This window comes from Notolabrus celidotus, chromosome 8 (assembly GCF_009762535.1).
Source record: "Notolabrus celidotus isolate fNotCel1 chromosome 8, fNotCel1.pri, whole genome shotgun sequence".
Lineage (NCBI taxonomy): Eukaryota > Metazoa > Chordata > Actinopteri > Labriformes > Labridae > Notolabrus > Notolabrus celidotus.
Genome location: NC_048279.1, coordinates 21,654,562 through 21,676,358, shown reverse-complemented (window position 1 = coordinate 21,676,358; position 21,797 = coordinate 21,654,562). Strand labels below are relative to the sequence as shown.

Sequence of the window (21,797 nt, the reverse complement as noted above, 5' to 3'; positions counted from 1 at the left end):
GCTTCAGATGTACCGTGTGTTTAGCACTAATTAGCAAAGGTTGGCCATTGGAATACACTAAGTAAAAAATGACAAACATGGCAGACTTTTTTAATTTCATTTTTGTGTCCTTCTGTTGGCTGTTTCAACTCCTCCTTCATGTGTTTCAAATACAAACCAAAACTTTGCTTTTAGCAGAAAATTAACTTATCATATCTTAAAGCTCCTGTGAGGAGTTTTTTGCCAGTTATGAAACAGGCTAAAATTGATACTGATGGTTCTTTATGACAAGGTCATCAGTGACAGGACTGAAAATTCCTATATTGTGATATTTAATGCCTGAAACAGCGGTGAGGGGGTAGGTGCCAGTCGTACAGCTGAGGGAACAGCGCTTATTTTACATTTCTCTCATTAAATATTCACAATAAATGACACGTTTGATTGTAAAATCAGCAGAATGAGACTAATTGTCAGAGGACAATACTTAGCATATAGAGGACAGAATAAGCAAAGACTGCTTTGTCCACAAGGGTCCCCAAAAGTGACGCAAACTAAAAGTTCCTCACAGGAGCTTTAAATGTGTAAATTACATTTAGGCCTTGGAGGCCACTTGGAGTCATTTATTTGTAGGGATGCACCGATCTGATCCTGGTATCGGATATCAGCTAGATCGGACTCAGAAAGCTAGATCGGATATCGGTGACAAGGGGCGGATATGTAGTGCCGATCCATATGGCAGATCTATTCATCTCAGTTCTATGCTTTTGTGTTTACAACAGCCATGTGCGTCTCCTACGTCATCAGTGGCAGCCGGTCTGAGCATTGCCCGATGGAGCATGATGGAGGATAACTACAGAGGCTCTGCAGTTCAGGTGCAAGCTTCTTTTGCTAACAACTCCACCAGAAATTTACAACAAGTGCAGCGGTTATGTTTCAATGGATGGCAGTCGCTCTGAAAAATATAATGGAAGCCCAAAGGAAGAAGTCTACGTGAGCTGTAGCGCACTGCAAAGAAGCTAGAAACCTTCTATAAATGGATTCAAAGTGTGACAAAATGGACAGGTTATTGGATTTAATTGTTCCAGATCCTTGAAATGAAGGGATTCCTGTGGTTTAGCACTTGGAACCCAGGTACAGTTCACCATCATGTAAATAATGTTTCTGACACTGCTCTGCCAGAACCCCAGCCTACCTGAACACGTCAGCTCAATTGCATTATGTCTTGTCATGATTCTAATTTTAATGTGTTTCCCGCACACAAAGTTACATTTCTGACTGCCGAAGTACAATCACAGACCACAAGGAATAGAGATTGTTAAATCAATACCGGGATCGGATCGCCTAGTATCGGTATCGGCAGATACCAAAGCCCAGGTATTGATATCAGGACCTAAAAAGTAGGATCCGTGCATCCCTATTTATTTGTATAAGAGCTCCTGACCCTTCTTAACACATGAGTTTGCTGAAGTCAACATGTCTGTGCAACATTAGCTTGAAAGGGCAAAGTCACTGCATCGTTTCCCCAACATAAACAGAAGAGATTTTTGTCAATCAAATGATCTACATAGTATTTTAAACTCTAAGGCCTTCAAAATACACCTTCTGGGAAAATAGGAGATAACATACAGGAAATCCTGTTGCCTGTAAAGTGTAGTTTTTGACTTCATTGAGTGTTATGTTCATTAGAGAGAGGAATATGTATGTGTCGTGTCCCAGAATAGGGAAGAAACAAATGGGCTGTCTGGTACAAAGTAGAGCACTGATTGTTTTCTAAGTAGAGGGTACACATACAGCAACATTAGTGTTTAGGTTGGAGTCTCTTATATTTAGCTAAATTATGTGTTGGAGTTGAACCCATCTGCAGCGGTTGATGGCCTTGCTAGTAATATAATTACTATTGACAAGTACATCATACAACCCCACTTCAGAGAGAAATTACACATATAAACAAAAAATCAAACCAAGCCTGCAATGTTTGCTGAGTTTTGGTACACACATCATACAGCATCTAAAAATAACCAGCACATTAAATAGACTGTTTTGGTATTCTCATACGATCTTCAACTGAGATCAATTTACCTTGTTCATACTTTTTAAGGCCGGTTTTTGCAACAGAAACTGCTGGCTATGATATAATAACACTCGCCCCCCTGAAACTCTGTTTAGACTCGTATCCTGTTGTTAGCTTGGATTAAATTCTCATTTTTAATAAACCACACCACAGTTTACTTGGCTGAAGACAGACTCCTGTGTTTTCTGCTCCAATAACCTGAGCTGCAGGAGTAAACACTCCAGTTTAGATAAACTGTTAAAAAAATGCAATGTACACCTTTGGTTCTTAACTTTAAACCGTGAGTTGATAAAAGCTAATCTAATAAATCAGTAGTGAGAGGACTGATGTGGGAGTCTGCTGAGGGGTCACGTAAAGCTTTAGGAAAGAGAAAAATTGCAGTTTTGTATTCTGAGGTTTTTTCTGAGTTTTGAGTTCTGATTCGTTTTTTTTATTGGAGTGCGTTTAATAAATGACTGAAAAACAGCAATCCATTTGAATACGTTTCTATGGGTTTTTTTGTGCATTCAAAAGCTGTAGGAGTCAAGTGATTCAAGTCAGAAAACGTACAGCAGTGCTATTCATCCTAAAACTGTGATGTTAAAAAACTGCAAACCATCATTTTTCCTGAGGGCTGGACATAGAGGTCATCTGCTAAACAGATTTTTCTTCTTTAATATACTAGCTTTGTTTTTACTGTAAAACATACATCCTTCGAAGCATAGATCCTTCATCCTACTGTGTTCATCTAATTACCCTAACATGCAATAACCAGTTCCTTTCCTTACCTTTGTGAATTCAGAGAGCATTTATGTGGGTCTGAATCCGAGCTGTTTAACATGACTAATTGTTTTCACTGGTGTAAAATGCTGTAGACCTTGCATGGCAGGGTGCTGAACTAAAATGTGCTGTGATGTGAAGTGCTAAAGGCAGAAAAATGAGTGGAAACTGTGTGGACGTAGCAGTCTGTTCTTGGAAGAATGAAAGTCTTAAATTACCTGCAAAAGAAATTTGTAGCGTAGGAGCAATTTGGCTCATTAGACATAAATGGAGAAGCCAGCTCTGCATGATCACTGTTAGCTCTGGATTTATTTGTTGCCAGACTGTAAGTCATTTAAAAGGACAACTGCTGGGTGCTGTTGGACTGTTAAATTATTTTCTTACAGTGTCAAACCGTAACAATAAAGAAGTGCTTTTATGTGCTGGATGTGAACACAGACTGTGTTACAACCTGATTTGAGTCTAAGCTGAAGATGAATCATGTGTGTCTTAAATTTAAATGCAAAAAACTGATTTCTGTCTCTGTTGTTAGGCAAGTTTGATAATAAAGGATATGCTGAGGTTTAAAAACGATAAACAACCAGGGTTTTGAGGTTTCTAAAGATATGACAACTAAACTTCCACACGACTGTGCTTCAATGTGCACTTTGAATATACTGTAGACTGCATGAATGAGGAAATGACAGAGCGTATCATAGAGCCTCTTCAGGTTCAACACAGGGGAAGGAGACAGAGAAATAAATAAAGACACTCTGTCTTGGTTGAAGAAAGCCTGCCAGTAAGCAGTTTAGCTTTAGTATGTGTGTGTTGCCATATTAATTGACCTAGTATGAAAGTTGGGCTTTTATACCTTTCTTCAGAGTGGATAAGACAGTGGATAGAGCAGGAAACTGGGAGAGAGAGTGGGGAGTGACATGCAGGAGAGGGGCCACAGGTTGTAATCAAACTTGAGAACTAAAGTCTGAACATAGGGCATGTGACTTCACCATCAGGCCAAAGCAGTGCTTCACCTTGGAACAAAGTTCATCCTGTTCCTGGAACTGTAGAGCCAGGATGTTCATCAGGGTGTACAAACTCAGAGCTTTTAGTAACCCTTCTTTCCAAAACTGTGACCTGGATTGCTTTTCTGTGTGTGTGTGTGTGTGTGTGTGTGTGTGTGTGTGTGTGTGTGTGTGTGTGTGTGTGGTGTGTGTGTGTGTGTGTGTGTGTGTGTGTGTGTGTGTGTGTGTGTGTGTGTGTGTGTGTACTGACTGGGACTCCCTCTGCTGTGAGTAATGCTGGTCCCGGCGCTCCAGGCTCTGCTCCAGTAGGGCCCGGTTCTCCTTCAGCAGACTCTGGTTCTGATCTGCTAAATGTCTATTCTCCTCCTCCATATTTCCCTTTAGCTGGGTCAGCAGCTATAAACATGAGATCAACATAAGTTACAATGAAAAACACAATTTTGGGAGATGAATAAAAATCAACATGTCTTCTGTTAGCATAACACTCTGCCAAGTGTGTGTGCCGGATAACATGAGCTATCTATGACTGTGTTCCCAAGACATCCTAAAATGTTCAGGGACAGATCAAGCAAAATAAATATTGAATGATCCAAGTTGACTCTAATTTAGTTTTAAAGTGGTCAGCTGTGCTGAATGTGTCAGCTTTGAAAAGATGAAGCAAAAAAAAAAAAGACTTTGAAAGTCTAAAGTGTGAAAGACATCACAAGAAAGATACATGAGTGCAAGGAGAAGCAAAATTTGGTGACTTTAAACTTTGTTTATAAGCCTGACGAAGGTTGCACCAACACTGTCTGACTGCAGGTGAATAACTCCAACCTGTATCCTCCTGGGGAGTCATTCAGCTGCTGTGTATTTTCCTTTTTCTGTTTATAGCCGACACAAAATCACCAAGTGGGAAGTAAAAAGGGAAGGAGAGCTGATCTTTGAGCATTTTGTAGATGAGAGTATCTGATTAAGCTTTGGAAGTAAGAAAAACAGCCTTTAAACCACAACTTTTTATGAAATCTGAAAAAGCCCACCCCTTTTATGCAAGATTAAACAAAAAGGTACATTCAAACTTTTAGTGAACATCCTTCCCAATTTTTTTTAGGTGATTCTGTTTCCAATTATTTTTGCCTTTGTAGTCTCAGTCCTGTCCAATTTAGGCACATCAGTAATATCAGCGGCCACAACAGGTTAATTGTGAGACCACACAGGCCTCAAACTGAACTTTGGATCAAAGAGAAGCGCTGCCTCTCCACATCTCCGCTTTCCCTCTGCAGAGCAGCATAATGAGAAGCCTGAGTGTCTGATTTCTAAAATTCAGACTAATGTATTCAATGCAGAACTTTCAGGGACTCAATTAGGTATCCAGTGTGGCTCCTTGAAACAGAAATGATGATTAAGAAATAAAAAATATATTTTTACACTTTGGGCAAAAAAGGGGAATACCGATTCTACATGTTAATTTTACTCAAGCATACAAAGCTATTTAAATATTCCACAATTGAGAAAATACAGTTTTTAAGGGGGGGTTTGGAAGCATTTTGATAAGATCAGCTCAAACTTTGTTCAGTAAATATTAAGCTTCTGTGTACCAGCAGGTGATTAGTGTCAAACCCTTAGACTGAAAACATGGAGAAACAGCTATCCTAAGTTAACAGAACCTTTTAACCTAATTTATTTTTTATTTCCTTTGAACTAATAACTGTAGACTTCTCAATGTGTTGTTGTTTTGAAGATCATGTGCGTGAATATTACTCTGCTAGCTGGAACTCATAATGTTGTGTAGACCCAAAACAGTAAGATTCAAGGTGATACTTAATGAGTCAAACATGTTGATATACAAAATCTCATCTCTACAGAGTCAGGGTAGAGTTTTCCTCCCTTTCAAGTCTTGATACTAAACTCAGCTAATATGGCTTCAGCTCACGTTAACATTACAGACATCAGAGGGCGATCCATGTCCTCATCCGACTCTGTTTACCCAAAATAAACGTATAGCTTCCACAAATAAAGCTTAGTGCTGTCCTAACTGGAAATCCTAATTTGATACTCAAATTAAAGCAAATTAAAGCAAATTAATTTGGGCGGCTGTGGCTCAGTGGGTAGAGTCAGTCATCTTACAAGCGGAAGGTTGGCGGTTTGATCCCAGCTCTGGCAGTCACATGTCGAAGTGTCCTTGAGCAAGGCACTGAATCCCAAATTGCTCACGCTGTTCAGCGGTGTGTGAATGTGTACAAATGAGAGATCAGCTAATACTGATGGTTCCTTACATTAGCAGCTACCATCAGCGAGTGAATGGGTATGAATGGGTGAATGCAGCAAGTAGTAAAAGCGCTTTGAGTGGTCAGACAGACTAGAAAAACGCTATAAGTAAAAGTCCATTTACCATTTATCAGCTTCTTTGTATGTTTTATCTTGATTTCAAAACAACAGATAAAAAGCCCTGTAGTAGTTTTTATTAGTCAGAGGATTCAGGACATAGATACGTTACAACTCATTTTATCCTGCTGACAAGAGGACTCTCTTACATGCTCAACATTTTAAAAAAATATTCAGCACTTGTTTGACAGCAATAGGAGGAAAATGAAGCTGTACTACAGATGGTTCTTGTGAGCTACTTGGTATTCATTTTCAGTTTGAACTAATAAATCAGTTTTTCCTGGTGTGTCAGGATGAAATTGGCTTCAAATCAATAATTAGAAATCAGCCACTCACTGTTCCTCACACATGATTTGAAGTAGTTGATAGTTGTTCCACCCTGACCACAACTATGTAAAACATGCCCTAAACCCAGCAGTAAATTACTAATAAAGTGTGTTTAATTGCTCAATAATGCTTGGAATAAATTTTTTTTTTTTTTTATTTCTAGAGGGTAATATATTTGAGTGTCTCCACTATGAAGCACTAAATCCCCATTTTGCATTTCAGTAGTTGGCAGCTTGAATACAAAACACCTGTGTGTGTCTGCAGGTGTGTAGATAAACACTGTTATGTGTGTGCGTCTTGTTAATACTTGGTACTGGCTGGTGAGGCGGGCGTTGCCGAGGTCCAGGCTCTGGTTGGTTTCCCTCAGGGCGCTGAGTTCCCCCTCCAGCCGTGTCCGCTCCAGCTGGGAGGCGCTCAGCTCCCCCCTGAGCACCGAGCCCTGAGCCAGCAGCTCTGCCTGTGACGCCAACCACTCCTTCTGCTGGGCCTGCAGCCTGCAACACACGCAAACACAAACACAAACACACACACACACACACACACACACACACACACACACACACACACACACACACACACACACACACACACACACACACACACACACATACATACATAGGCTTAACTCCTCCTGTCTCTGTATCATTGTTTGGTCAGTACTCTCTCTAACTGAAGCTCCTGTTATATAATTACACAACATGATGAGTTTTCACAAAGCCAGATAACAACCAACACATGAATCCGACATCATCTCAGACAAAGTGGCTGAAAAGAACAATGGTTGAAAATAAAGGAGCATTATTGAGGAGAAACTCTTCTTTGTTTCATGTTGTGATGATGAGATGAGATGAAACTCTTAACGATAACTGTGGAGGAATATGATCAATCTCAGTAATTAGTGTTTTGGAGTAAAACTTTAAGCGTAGGTGTACATTTAAACTGAATATTTCCAGCTATCAGAGCCTGTGTTGTCAGCTTTAGATATCTTGTTTTGCTGAGCAACAGCCCAAAATAAAATAATAATGCCATCAGAGACATAAAAAAACACGTATTATTTTTGTCAGTAGCAATTTATCTACCACTAGTTTTTCTTTAAACTTGCAGTAACATTTTGTTTTCTTTGTGTAACATGGGCACAGTGAGTCAGACCATTAACGTTTTCCTTACCTTCAAACTCTATGAACAGCCTTTTATTTACACATCAAGCAATTACAGAGCAACATTACCATTCATTCTGAGTTGTGTTTAATTTGGAGTCCACTCTCTTTTATCTGTTTTGGTCTTTAGCCTCTCCTGAGGGACATATCTGCTCTTTAGCTGCTAAATGCTCCATTTTATACACCAGCAAGCTGTTAACTTTGTTATTCTGCTGTCTGGAGCAGAGCTTGTTCTGTGCAGTAGTTTTTCTTTACAGCTGAAATCAGAAAACAAAAATCCTCTATGAAAGCTATGAGGGTGAACCAGAACACCGAACATGTGTCAGAGCGCTAAGTTATGAGCTGTGGCTCACTGTAAAGCTTGGTGAAGCTGAGAGGAGCAGCACAGTCAAGTGATAATTCCCTGTATAAATGAGCTCTTATATGGTCATGTTGATATCTAATGATTCTTTTTTGTTATAATCACTTAATGTTTCTGACATGGTTTCATTGAAATGTTGCATTACTTCACATGGTTATACATCTTTTCAAAATATATGTGCAATCGTTAGTTTTATCTTCAACATTTTGAGCTGTGTGCTGCCTCACAGATCAGAAGATAAAATGTTAGAAGCACTTGTAACCATTTTAGACCTGAAATCTTTGTTTGACTAGTCTTCATGATTTTATGTTTTGTGCCTTCTCTTTCTATGCTGTTTCTTTCTGCCCAAACTCCTTGAATGGGAAACATTTTGCAAGCACATTCAAACCAATTCCTGGATTTCTCTCCATATTCAAATAACATGCATGCAGCGAGAGAGAGAAGAGCAGTGAAAGTTAATGAGATTTCATGAATGTTATTCTGAACAGGATGACTTGTGAGCATATTTTTTCACCTCTCGCTGTCTTCTTTCAGCCTCTCCAGCTCTCTTTCTCTCTCCAGTCTCCTTTGGGCCTCTGCTTCCATCGCCTCTTTCTCCATCTTTATCTCCTGCTCCCGCTCCTCAAGCTGGGTTTTACTATCCAGGAGCTTCTTGTACCTACAGATTACAAACACAACATTCATCTTTTAAAAAGGAAATATGGCTTAAATGTGTGACAGAAGGGGAAAGGAGCGTGTCCCTGAAGGATTCAAGTTGTGTTTGTGGATTTGTTTGTTGGTCTTAGGTGCATTCTCATTTGAAATGACCTAAAAAAAAAAAGGGTAAACACTCTACCGTTACAATGCCCTGTTTTTCCATTCGTAAATAGGTATAACTGGAGTTAGCGTGTTTTTGTACCTTGACTCCAGCTCCCTGTGCTGGGCCTCCAGGCTGCGGTTGTTGCTCCTCAGCTGTGACTGTTTGTCCAGCAGTTCCTCCAGCTCCACCTCCTGCCGCTGCTGCAGCGCCATCATCCTCTCGTGGTCCCGCCTCAGAGCCTCAGTCCTCGCCACTGACTCCTCTCGCTCCCGTGCCCATACTTTGGACTCGGCCTCCAGAGTCGCACAGCGGGCCTCGCTCTCACTGCAGCGAGCGAGCACTGTTGCATGCTGGGAGTTTAGGGATGCTTGCTCCACCTGTTTGTGTTGATGGTGGAGTGAGAACATGTCTTGAGGCTAACAGCAAGTTAACAATCCATGCAACACAATTTACAATAGGTTCTTCCTGTTCACCAACCGGCACTATGTTACCACTCTGCTGAGCTTTGACTGCTAGTACAGGGTTCCCACTCTTTTCCAGAGATCATTTTCCAGGACATTTCCAGGACATTTTCATTGATGATCAAGCTGGTATGACCGTCTAAATTTAGTTCCTAATTTAGTTCCTAAATAGTCTAATATGTTCCTCTCAGTGGAAGTCTACATTGAAAGACATGTAGTCTATGGCTATCAATGAAATCATCTCTTACATACTTAAAAATGATGGCAAATTGATAATAGAATAGCCAGGGACCCCTTACAGGTGAGAAAATTGTCCATGGCCCCCTCATAATTGTAACACAGATTAAGCACAGTAGTGATGTGTCATGATCAAAAGCTGCGGCTCTGAGAGCCGATGCTTTATAGTGAATCAGAAGAGCCGGCTCGCATCAAGAGAGAGCCGGCTCCCAGTTTTTTCCTTTCCCTCCTTAGCTCTCTCAGTGCTCAGCCCCAGCTCTGCTCACAGCAGAACTTTGTTTTGATTGGTCAGCATGGCGGCCATGTGGCCAATCATATGTGAGGATATAGGATACAGGTGATGGAGGGGAGGCTGTGTATCGTGGCTTCATCTGTTCCTTCAGAGAGAGTCTTCTTAAAGACCGGGCAAATACTCACTGAGAGGAGAAATCGGATCAGCCCATCCAAGCTGGCTCATCTGATTTTTCTCAATACCAACCTGAGGACATTAATAATGTTTGCTTGAGTTTGGTTCTGGTTCTGTTTGCTTGAGTTTGGTTCTGGTTCGGTTTACCTGAGTTGGTTCTGGTTCTGTTTGCTTGAGTTTGGTTCTGGTTCGGTTCTGGTTCTGTTCTGGTAAGGTTCTGGTTCGGTTCTGCTCTGGTTCTGTTTGCTTGAGTTTGGTTCTGGTTCGGTTTACCTGAGTTAGTTCTGGTTCTGTTTGCTTGAGTTTGGTTCTGGTTCGGTTCTGGTTCTGTTCTGGTAAGGTTCTGGTTCGGTTCTGTTCTGGTTCGATTCTGGTTCACGTCTGGTTCGGTTCTGGTACGGTTCTGGTTCGGATCTGATTCGGTTCTGATTCGGTTCTGGTTCGGTTCTGCTTCAGTTCTGGTTCGGTTCGGTTCCGATTCGGTTCCGGTTCGGCTCTGGTTCGGTTCTGGTTCAAGTCTGGTTCGGTTCTGGTATGGTTCTGGTACGGTTCTGGTTCGGTTCTGATTCGGTTCTGGTTGGGTTCGGTTCGGTTCTGGTTCAGTTCTGGTTCGGTCCTGGTTCAGTTCTGGTTCGGGTCTGGTTCGGTTCTGGTTCAACTCTGGTTCGGTTCTGGTATGGTTCTGTTCGGTTCTGGTTCAGTTCTGGTTCAGTTCTAGTACGTTTCTGGTTCGGTTCTGGTTCGGGTCTGGTTCGGTTCTGGGTCGGTTCTGGTTCAGTTCTATTAGGGTTCTGGTTTGGTTCTGGTTTTGGTTCTGGTTTGGTTCTGGTTTGGTTCTGGTTGAGTTTGATTCTGGTTCTGTTTGCATGAGTTTGGTTCTAGTTCTGTATGCTTTAGTTTAGATCTGGTTCTAAACCTAACCCTAATCCTAACCCTAACCCTAATCCCAACCCTAACCCTAACCCTAACCCTAACCCTAATCCTAACCCTAACCCTAACCCTAAACCTAATCCTACCCTAACCCTAACCCTAATCCCAACCCTAATCCTAACCCTAATCCTAACCCTAACCCAAACCCTAATCCTAACCCTAATCCTAATCCTAACCCTAATCCTAACCCTAACCCTAATCCTAACCCTAACCCTAACCCTAACCCTAGTCCTAACCCTAATCCTAACCCTAACCCTAATCTTAACCCTTACCCTAATCCTAACCCTAATCCTAACCCTAACCCTAACCCTAATCCTAACCCTAACCCTAACCCTAATCTTAACCCTAATCTTAACCCTAATCTTAACCCTAATCATAACCCTAACCCTAATCCTAACCCTAACCCTAATCCTAACCCCTAATCCTAACCCTAATCTTAACCCTAATCATAACCCTAACCCTAATCCTAACCCTAACCCTAATCCTAACCCTAATCCTAACCCTAACCCTAATCCTAACCCTAACACTAATCCTAACCCTAATCTCAACCCTAATCATAACCCTAACCCTAACCCTAACCCTAATCACAATCCTAACCCTAACCCTAACCCTAATCAAAACCCTAACCCTAACCCTAATCACAATCCTAACCCTAATCACAATCCTAACCCTAACCCTAATCCTAACCCTAATCCTAACCCTAATCCTAACCCTAACCCTAATCCTAACCCTAACACTAATCCTAACCCTAATCTCAACCCTAATCATAACCCTAACCCTAACCCTAATCAAAACCCTAACCCTAACCCTAACCCTAATCACAATCCTAACCCTAACCCTAACCCTAATCCTAACCCTAACCCTAATCAAACCCCTAACCCCAACCCTAATCCTAACCCTAACACTAATCCTAACCCTAATCTCAACCCTAATCATAACCCTAATCATAACCCTAACCCTTACCCTAATCAAAACCCTAACCCTAACCCTTATCACAATCCTAACCCTAACCCTAACCCTAACCCTAATCCTAATCCTAACCCTAATCCTAACCCTAACCCTAATCATAACCCTAACCCTAACCCTAATCAAAACCCTAACCCTAACCCTAACCTAATCACAATCCTAACCCTAACCCTAACCCTAGGATCAGGGTGAGAATGATTTTGTAACAGAAGAAATGCACAGAAGAATATGTTTCACTGTAAGTACTCAGTCTACTGCCACATATGAGCCACAGCTACTTAATAAGGTTGCAGTGCTTGGAGATGATACTAACGTCAAAATGTTAGCATGCTAACAGCGAATGATAGGGGGTCAAATTTTACCATTTTAGTTTTGTATATTTGCATGCTTACAGTCAGCTTATAAATTAATGCATCAACAGTTTTATTGTCCCTTGAGCGTAAACCCAGGTATTGGCCTGGTTGAGATTTTGCCATGATGCTGATAAAGTGAAAAGCTCACCAGGGTAATTATAACCCATTAATCCCTAGACCAAATTCCCTTGATGTCTGAACACACCACTAGCACAGTTGAAAATCAGACGTCTTTTCCAATCAAGCAGCAATTTATTATATTCCTAAAAACTATGTTAACATTTTGAAATGTGTTGTTAGGATGTAATGATCAGGAGTTGCTGTATTTTCAGGAACCAAGTGGTAGAAAAAAATACAACAACCTTGAGTCAAAACAAGCTTTTTGATTACCAAGTGTTCAGGCTGATTCATGCTTCTTATGCATGTTATTGCTCACCTGTAGCTGGGTGTTAAGAGTCTGTAGCTGGGTGCATGAGTCCTGCAGGCTGAGGGAGTTCCGGCGCAGAGCCTCCAGCTGCTCCTTAAGGTGCTCACATGCCTCCTGAGACTGGGGACAACCGGGTCAGCAAAGCCTCCTGTGCTGCAACTGCCACCGCTTTCTGAGGGAAGAAAACATCATTCTAAGATATCATCCAGAGCCATGTACAGCAACTATTGTATCAAGGGCTATGCTACCTTTAAAGTGACAAAACCACACTAAATATTTATACTGTTTGCACTCAGAATCTGCAGGTGACCTTTCAAAGCACTTGCAGTCAGGTAGCAGCTGTATGACAATTGTGTCAATCTATAAATACAGAGAAGAATTCATCTTGTGTGTTGCATGCAGAACTATAACACTTGGGCTCAAAATAGATTTACTGATGCACATCTGTTATTGTGACTGCTGGATTTCAGTTATTGAAATCTCTGTGCAGGCATAGAATGGTAGAATCAAATCAGCCAATCTGCTCACTAATTTGTGGACTCCTGATTGTGGAATCTGCTCTGATAAATCAAGTGGTTTGTTGATCATGTATTGTGATAAGTATGTTACTAATTAACAGACACTGCTGTATTACCAAAAACACTGAAAGTATCAAATTTGGTGTTTTTATTAGCTTGCACCCACAGCTCGGCTCAATAAAGAATATAAAACAGTGTATGATTTGACTATGTCTCAGGTACTGGCACAACGGCAGCTTATTTAATATGTGAGTCATTCAAAGGTCTGGAGTTCAGTTTTGTTGTGGCACAGCTCTTTTTTCTTTCATTTTCAATTCTTTCACAGTTCTTTCAGCACAGGTACCTGACTGAATCATACTGCTACACAGGGGATTTCTACCTTTTTCACAGGCTTTCAAAGATTTTCTGCCTTTTCACCTCACAAGTCTGCTCACTGGTGTCAGCAGCGGAAGGTAAATATGTACAATTAGTACAGTGCTGTATCAAAGTATCGTTTTTAGTTACTTGTTTTTCCACTGAAGTGGCTTTCTGCTTCTGTTTCATGACATTCAGAAAGAATATTTTACATTTACTCCACTGCCTTGATTTAGAGGTTCTTTTTTGTTTTTATACGAATATGATTTTACCTCTAAAAAAAGACCTCTTAAAAAAGTGCTCTCATTTCCAATGATTTTCAGCAGGTACACTGAAGCACATCTTTACCTTTACACTTTTAGGATGGTTTAATTGAAGTGCCTTTTTAAGGCTGAAAGAGGTCAAATTTATCAAGTATTAACCAAAAAAGAGGGCTAAGATAAGAAAAAGAAGCCTATAAAATGATTACACGTAAGTGAAGCAGGATTTCTCTTTCTTGTCATTCCTCTCCCATTAATCCTCATGTGACCCCTCAGGTTTATCTTATGACCCTTTGACAGTTTTGAGCCACTAGAGTAACACAAAGAACTGAAAAAGGGAAATGAAATCAGCTCCACTTCAGGCAGTGAAAATAATGTTTAAATATGAATAATATCACTTATACAGGCCCCTTACTTTGTATCTTTCGTGTCATTTTCCTGATGATGCCACTGAATTTTGACTAGTATTTGAATGCAAGAGTTTTACTTGAAACCAATTAGTTTTACAGTGTTTAACTTGAGGTTTAACTTTGACAAATCATCTCCAGCAAATGCTAGGCCATGCATGCATCAACAAATGCACCTGGACTTATGTACAGGTAGGACCAGAAGTTCGACAAGTAAGGTGATAATGCCATGCTGCGTTCATTCTGATCTAAAAGTCCCACCTGTGTTAATAGACCATCCCTGCTGAAAGAAATTCCCAACCTCGGCAGTGCTTGAGATGCCTCTTCTGCTTATGTAAGAGTTTGTGTGGGGTTCTGTGTGTGTGTGTGTGTGTGTGTGTGTGTGTGTGTGTGTGTGTGTGTGTGTGTGTGTGTGTGTGTTGGTGTGTGGTGTGTGTGTGTGTGTGTGTATTTGGGAGAGAGTAAAAGCTCTAGTACCAGAGCACCAGACGAGATAAGGAAGATTAACTGTAGCCGAGGTGACATTATAAAACTGATGAGCAGAGATAAAGCAGTGGTTCTGGAAATAAAGTGCTGCACTCAGAGAAGCGGAGGCCTACTATGAGCTGATAATCGTCAAGCATCCCTAGAGCAAGAATTTCAACATATATAGATATAGATCATCTCCATTACATAGAGTTTGAGCTGAACTACACAGAAATCCTGCAAATTGGATTCAAAGGCTCACACCTAGAAAAAATCTATCACAGAAATATATTAGACACAGATACACACCTCTTTCTCCAGCTCTGTCAACCTCTCACTCAGCTGCCTCTCAGTCTCTCCTAAGGCATCCTCATGAGGAACAGAAAGATCGTGACCTTTGCCTGCTTCAGAGGATTGATCCTGATGTGACGTCTCCTCTGTGTCGGGCTGACTGATATGTGTTGCGTTTGAAGAGTTTGAATTTGAATGAGACGCAGCATCAACCTCAGCACTTTGTCGTCTCTTCTCCAACTGGAGAAGAGATTCACTTTTCTTCAGGCTCTGGGAGAGCGACTGGATTATCTCCTGTGATTGGTTGAGTGAATCAGTTGTCTTCTCAAGTACAGCCTCGCCTTCTTGCAGTTTATCAATGAGACGTTCAACTTGAGCACAAAGTTCCTGAGAATGCGCCTGCTCCTTTGATAGTTCCTGATGTGTAAGAGATGAAAGCAATACAGTGTTCAAAGATGACAATCAGTGGGGAAAATCACAGTGGCATAATAGGAACATCTATGTATACTAAATGTTAGTCTTGTAGTACTCGAGACTGGTCTTGGTCTCGAGGCCAACTAATTTCAGGTCTCGGTCTCGTCTCAGAATCGAAAGCATTTTACTCGGTCTTGTCTCGGTCTCAGACTGGGCAGACTCCGTATTTTATATCAAGACCGGTCGAGACCACCACTGATCCACTCTGTGTCCCTGTCATTACTGTGATAAGAGAAAAAAGAAACTTAAGGAGTCAAAAGAAAGGCAACAAAGACAAAACCAAACCTTGTTTGTTGCTGTCAATAGTATTCAAAGCAAAGGTAAATAAAATAAACAGAAGTCTTTTATTTTGTTAACTCTCATGATGATTTTCATTGATATACGCTGCTCAAAAAAAATAAGGGAACACTTCAAAATGACATTGTAACTCGAAATCAATCACACTTCTGTAATATCAACCTGTCCAGTTAGGAAGCAACACTTATTGTGACTCGTTTTCACCTGCTGTTGTGCAAATGGAACAGACAACAGGTGAAAATAAGAGGCAATTAGCAAGACAACCCCTATAAAGGAATGGTTCTGCAGGTGGAGGCCACAGACCATTTCCCTGTCCTCTTCCTTTCTGCCGGATTTTTGGTCACTTTTGCATTTACCAGTGCCCTCACCTCTAGAGGTAGCATGCGGCGGTGTCTGCAACCCACAGAATTTGCTCAGGTAGTGCAGCTCATCCAGATGATTCTGAATCCAGACCTCCATGGGTTAATGATTTTGATTTCCATTGATCATTTTTATGTTATTTGGTTCTCAACAAATTCCACTTTGTAATAAATAAAGATTTTCAACTGGAATATTTCATTAATCGTGATCTAGGGTGGGTTGTTTAAGTGTTCCCTTTATTTTTTTGAGCAGTGTATATGGTCTTGGTCTTGTCTCGGTCTTGCCCTGCCTTGATCTTGGTCTTGACTCGGTCTCGATCCCTAAATGTCTTGGTCTTCTCCTGGTCTCGGTGCACTCTGGTCTCGGACATAACTTGGTCTCGGTTAATGTGGTCTTGACTATAACACTACTTAATGTCATACAACTGTCACCCTCATTCCCTTTACAAACTTTACAAAGGGCATTGGGATTTTTGTATTGTATTATGGATGATTGAAGATCACTAGCACTATGGTATCTAAAGTTTGTTTTTGAAATCAAGGTCTTTTTAACATGATATCACAGGTCAACATACACAACACAAGAAATAATCCCCTCTCATCTCTATAGCCAGACCCTCACATATACCTATGAAATATAGGGATTCTTTCTGAATATAAAAGATAAACGTCTGCAGCCTGTTGCACCAGCTGTGTGTAAGTTGTGTCCTAAGTTAGGGTGTAAAGTCCTCACTAAACCAAACGTTGAAACTAGTTAGTTTGTAACTTAAGTTGTGTCATTGTTTGGTTTCACCACGGAGACGTAAGGTTCATCTTAACTAGTAGACAGTAACGTCCAAACTAACCAAAACATTGTCGCAGATATGACGTATACACTTCCAGCAGCCAATCAGAGGAAAGCACCAATTTTGATGCATTGTTATCTTTCGTGCCTAATCTTCTCAGAACTGACCAACAGCTGAATCAAACTAAAGTAATGATAAATACAGTCTAAATCATTAATCTACAGTGTGTATAATAAAAGTGACATCGAGTGGTACAATTATCAACTACAACATATGTTAATCATAGGAGGGCAAATCTTGATCATCATATTTTTCCAAAGGATTCAATCTCTCGCGGATATCACGTTGCAGACGTCATATAGCTGGGAGGACCCTCTGTATCTCCTCATCATCCCACTTTTCAAAACGACGCGCCATGGCAGCCGATATACTGTACGGAGCACTTTACACCTACTAGGAGCCAAGTGTAAGAATTAAGTTACAACTTAGTCTCACGTTGGCACTATCTCAGCTGGTGCAACGCCCAAAACGTTAGTAGAGTGTAAACTCCATCCTAAATGTAAATTACGTTCAAACTAGGCTATGTTTGAACTTACGCACAGCTGGTGCAACATGCTGCTGATGTTCACACAATGCAGCAATTTACAGTCTGACATCTATAAAAGTGGGACAGCCAGTAACACTTAACTAGGAGAAAGCAGCACCAGAAATAATTTTGTTCCTGTAGCCTTAATCTCTTCCACATGTTTTAACTTCCCTTCTGCATTGCATTGAGGAGAAATGCTGTCTATCAACAACACAAAGAATAATCTTGCCAATTTTGTGTGCAATCTGCAAACACTGCAGTATACTGAATTTTACAATACAAACTACATAAGTATACTGCACAGACATAAAGACATACCAGTGTGGACCATGAATTTGAATCATAGGGACAAAGCTCAGTTTGTAAAGGTAATTTTTGCCGTCTTGGGTCAGATGGTACCGCTGCTAAGTTTTGGTGAGTTAATGCTTTAATAAATCCCTTAATAGACGTTCTGTCAGTGACTGCCGTGATCATTTCTGAACCATGTCACACACACCTGGGACAATGAAGTAATCTTGGCCTGAGCGTCTGCACACTGCTCCTGCAGGTGCTGTTTACTCTCCTCCACGCTGGTCAGTCGAGTGCCAAGCTCTTTCTCCAGGTCCTGTAGCCGAGTGCAGAGCTCCTTGGAATCCGACAGCTGCTGACACACACGTCTACACACACACAGGTCAAACACAGGTTGACTGAAGATAAAGTTGACATTATAGATAAATGCACAGTGCAGCCAAGTATCTGTCTCCACAGCTTTGTAAAGTTAATTGTGTGCCTGAGCTTGTGATGGAGGTTAAGTGCGCAAACCTGTGTTCAGCGTCCAGAGCTCGAGCTCTCTGGTTGCTGTGCTCCAGGGCCAGGGTCGTGCTCTCCAGCTGCTGCCTCAGCCTGCCCGCCTCCCTCTCTCTCTGCCTCCCCTCCTTCTTTTGGCCATCGAGTTCTGACTGGCACACCTCTTTCTCCTGCTCAAGCCGAGATGCCTCCAGCAGAGCCTGGTCTCGTGCCCGGGCCAGAGATTCAGCCTCCAGTGTGGCCTCGCGGAGCTCCCCGTCTAGCTCCTCCTCCCGACGACGAGATGTCTCCAAACCCCGCCCTTGACGTTCCAGCTCTGACCTGAGGGCCTGAACTGTGAGCTCCAACTGGTCACCCTGGTAGAACAGAAAACAAGGATTTTATTCATCTTTGTTTTGTTTTTTACCAAACTAATTAAGGCATTGGTCAGAAAAAAGCATCTCCAGGTGTATTTTAAGAGTGCATTTGTGTTTTCAGAAAGCAACTGAACAAAAATAACAGCATTTGAATACCATCAAAAATACATTTATCTAAAAGTGAGACCAGTAACTAGCACAAGGAACTGAAAGTTGAATAATATTTAACAGTCACAGCTACCTATACTATACCGTGTTATAAGTGAACCTTTAAAAAAACATGTCATGATTAAAATTCATATCACAAAATCCTTCAAAAGGTGCACAGCTTTAGACCAGACACAAGAGATCACATCATTCAACCAGAGCGGAGCATCTTAGAAGGAAATCCATTAATATTAATTTCAGACTACTAAAACCAGCTCTGACTAATTAGCCTTATGTGAAAATAGAGTTAGAACTTTGAACCTGGTTCTTCTCTTTACATATTTTTCTAAATGTTCAGTCAGAGATCAGTTGAAAGTAGCCTGTGGGGTTCAGATGTCTAGGAAGACTGGGTATAGATCAGTGTCAGTCTTACAGTGTAAGTACTCAGATCCGTATCTTCTATAAAAGATGTAACAATGCCATTCAGTTACTATTTTGTAAGAGAAAGTCCTGCATTGAAGTAATGTTAATATGGGTCATTGGCAGAATGTAACTAATGTATTTATATTTCAACTGTAGAGATGAAGTGCCTAAAAAAAATCTAAATTAATATTTGTGACATTTCCAAGAGTTCAAATTTTCTGCATGAAATGACCAAGTAAACACAACATTTCATTGTAGTGCAGCGCAAAGGAAAAGAAAGGGATGTGGATGAGCAGTAATTTCTTATTTGGGTTTTATTTACCCCTAAAGCTGAAAGGACTAGAGTGCACTTTATGTTTCATTTAACACACACTTCATAATCTCCATAAATTTGCCCTTACTTCTAATGCCGGTGGTAAGAGTAGAAAGCCTACCTCAAACATAACTGAAAACTATTCAGTTTTACAAAGTAAATTATCAAGCTATGGAATGAAGCAATTTTGTTTCTGATGCTGGCTGTGCTAATGTACAACTGGAGTTGTTTTATTCATAAGTCAAAAGGATGGCACTGTTTTTTCTTTGTTGTAACACTAAGAGCGGATTGTTTTTAAGTCTTTAGATATTAAAGGGAACCACCACTATCTGCTGTTTAATGTTTTATTTAATTCCTTTCCATGTTAAAAACTAGCTGTGTATTTTCTGCACTTACACGGAATGCATTTAACAGATTTATGTGTGTAATGTTTGTGTAGCAACTGAACTCGAACAACATCTACAATATAGAATTGGGCTTTTCTTTAGAGGAGGAGGGCCGGGTAATGCTGTTGCATATTGTAATATCACAAGAAGGATTATGTACAACGCTCTCTGAATGGGAGGTATTCATGAATCTTTTGATGGTATTTCTCAATGCTGACTTAGCAAAGCTTTTTTCCTTACCATGCAGTTTCTGTAATGTCTTGCAATTTTACTGCAAAAAGCACATTTAAGACTGAATTTTGTCACTTTTCCCCCCTGGAAATATATGTCTATATCCTGCAGGTAAGTGTTTAAAAAAGGTCATTTTAATCTAAGCATATACTTGTAGCTGCAGCCTCCCTGTGACCTCAGATAGCTCTTGTGGATTTGGGTATGTTTCTTGCCTATAATCGTAAAAAGCGGGTCAACGCAGGCTCAGTCTTGGGACTGTAAAATATGTTGAGCAGCTTGTATCATCTGTTTCACTTCATGTTTTTAAATCCCAATCCTGCAGGACAATTTCTCTGTGCAGTAATATAATTAGATTTCAGATATGAGTGCAAGACAAGAGACATTTATTTGGCAAGAAGAGCCCTATCTAATGTAGTGTGTTTAATGTAACCAAGTTTTATTTAAAGAGATTACAGAATAATTAGATCAACTTTTTAGAATTAAATGAGTTTGTGTCACTGGGGATTTGGGCTACGAATAAAAACTCCCTGTTATTTCAACTCCCTTGTCCATCTTCCCTTAAGTAAAATGACATCTGCTGTATTCATGAAAATGTTTGGTGTCACAGCTGCACAGCTGCATAGTGTGTGTGTGTGTGTGTGTGTGTGTGTGTGTGTGTGTGTGTGTGTGTGTGTGTGTGTGTGTGTGTGTGTGTGTGTGTGTGTGTGTGTGTGTGTGTGTGTGTGTGTGTGTGTGTTCGTGAATTCTTTAACCTTGCGCTGGGCAATGCGCAGGGTGTCTATGGTGCTGCGCATTGTGTCCCTGTCTCTCTCCAGTGCAGCCCGCTCTCCCTCCAGGGTGGCGATGACTGTGGTCTGCATCCTGTGTAGCTCTGCTTGGCTTCGTAGGCGGCACAACTCCTCCTCCATAACCAGACCTTCTGACTGAAGAGCCTGAGGAAACAATGGTAGGATATTGAGCTGTGTGTCCAGTAAAATAGACTACTTAATGTTAAAGCTCCTGTGAGGAACTTTATGCTTGAGTTGATTTTGGTGCCCCATGTGAACAAAGAGGTACCTTGTATCTCTTTGCTGATTTTGTCAAATTTCATGGGACATTGTTTGTTTGTCTTGGCATAAACTTAATCAAAGCCTTCAGAGAAAGCTCCCTGTGTTCAACTAATACATTGTTAAGCAATTAATTTTAATAAATTGCACCACAAAAAGGTAGTATAGTCTTTCAATCCACCAACTTAACTATCTATCATCCTTCCATCCTTCCATCCATCCATCCATCCATCCATCCATCCATCCATCCATCCATCCATCCATCCATCCATCCATCCATCCATCCATCCATCCATCCATCCATCTGTTTAATCATGCATCCAGCCATAACCCATCCACCTGTCTGTCTCCTCACATCTTTTATCCTCTACTCATACACATACTGTATCTATCCATCTTACCAAGCACCAACCAATCAATTAGTCCATCCTGCAATCCATCCATCCATCCATCCATCCATCCATCCATCAATCCATACCTCTAACTGTCTGCGGGCATCTCCCAGACTCTCTGCAGCCTTCTTCAGATGCAGCAGTTCGGCCTCCAGGACCACCAGCCTCTGCTCAGCCTCCCAGGATTTTTTGCTCTGCTCCCCCAGCTTGAAGCGCAGGTTTTGGGCCACCAAAGCATGTCTGTCAGCCTCTTCCTGAGTCTCCTTGAGTCGGTTTGTCAGAATCTCCAAATCAGCACCAGACAGGGAACACCCAGTCTGGTG

General features: G+C 41.0%; 1 protein-coding gene across 1 annotated transcript in view; it reads right to left on the bottom strand.

Annotated features, from left to right (window-relative positions):
* The window catches only part of ccdc88b (coiled-coil domain containing 88B), a 58,996-nt gene that overhangs the window by 5,835 nt on the left and 31,364 nt on the right, over positions 1 to 21,797 (bottom strand). The window contains 11 exon segments of the mRNA XM_034690681.1: positions 4,061 to 4,206; positions 6,809 to 6,995; positions 8,534 to 8,677; positions 8,918 to 9,195; positions 12,608 to 12,721; positions 12,723 to 12,770; positions 14,912 to 15,310; positions 17,891 to 18,050; positions 18,196 to 18,536; positions 20,789 to 20,968; positions 21,561 to 21,772. Coding sequence (XP_034546572.1) covers positions 4,061 to 4,206; positions 6,809 to 6,995; positions 8,534 to 8,677; positions 8,918 to 9,195; positions 12,608 to 12,721; positions 12,723 to 12,770; positions 14,912 to 15,310; positions 17,891 to 18,050; positions 18,196 to 18,536; positions 20,789 to 20,968; positions 21,561 to 21,772 — 2,209 coding nt within the window.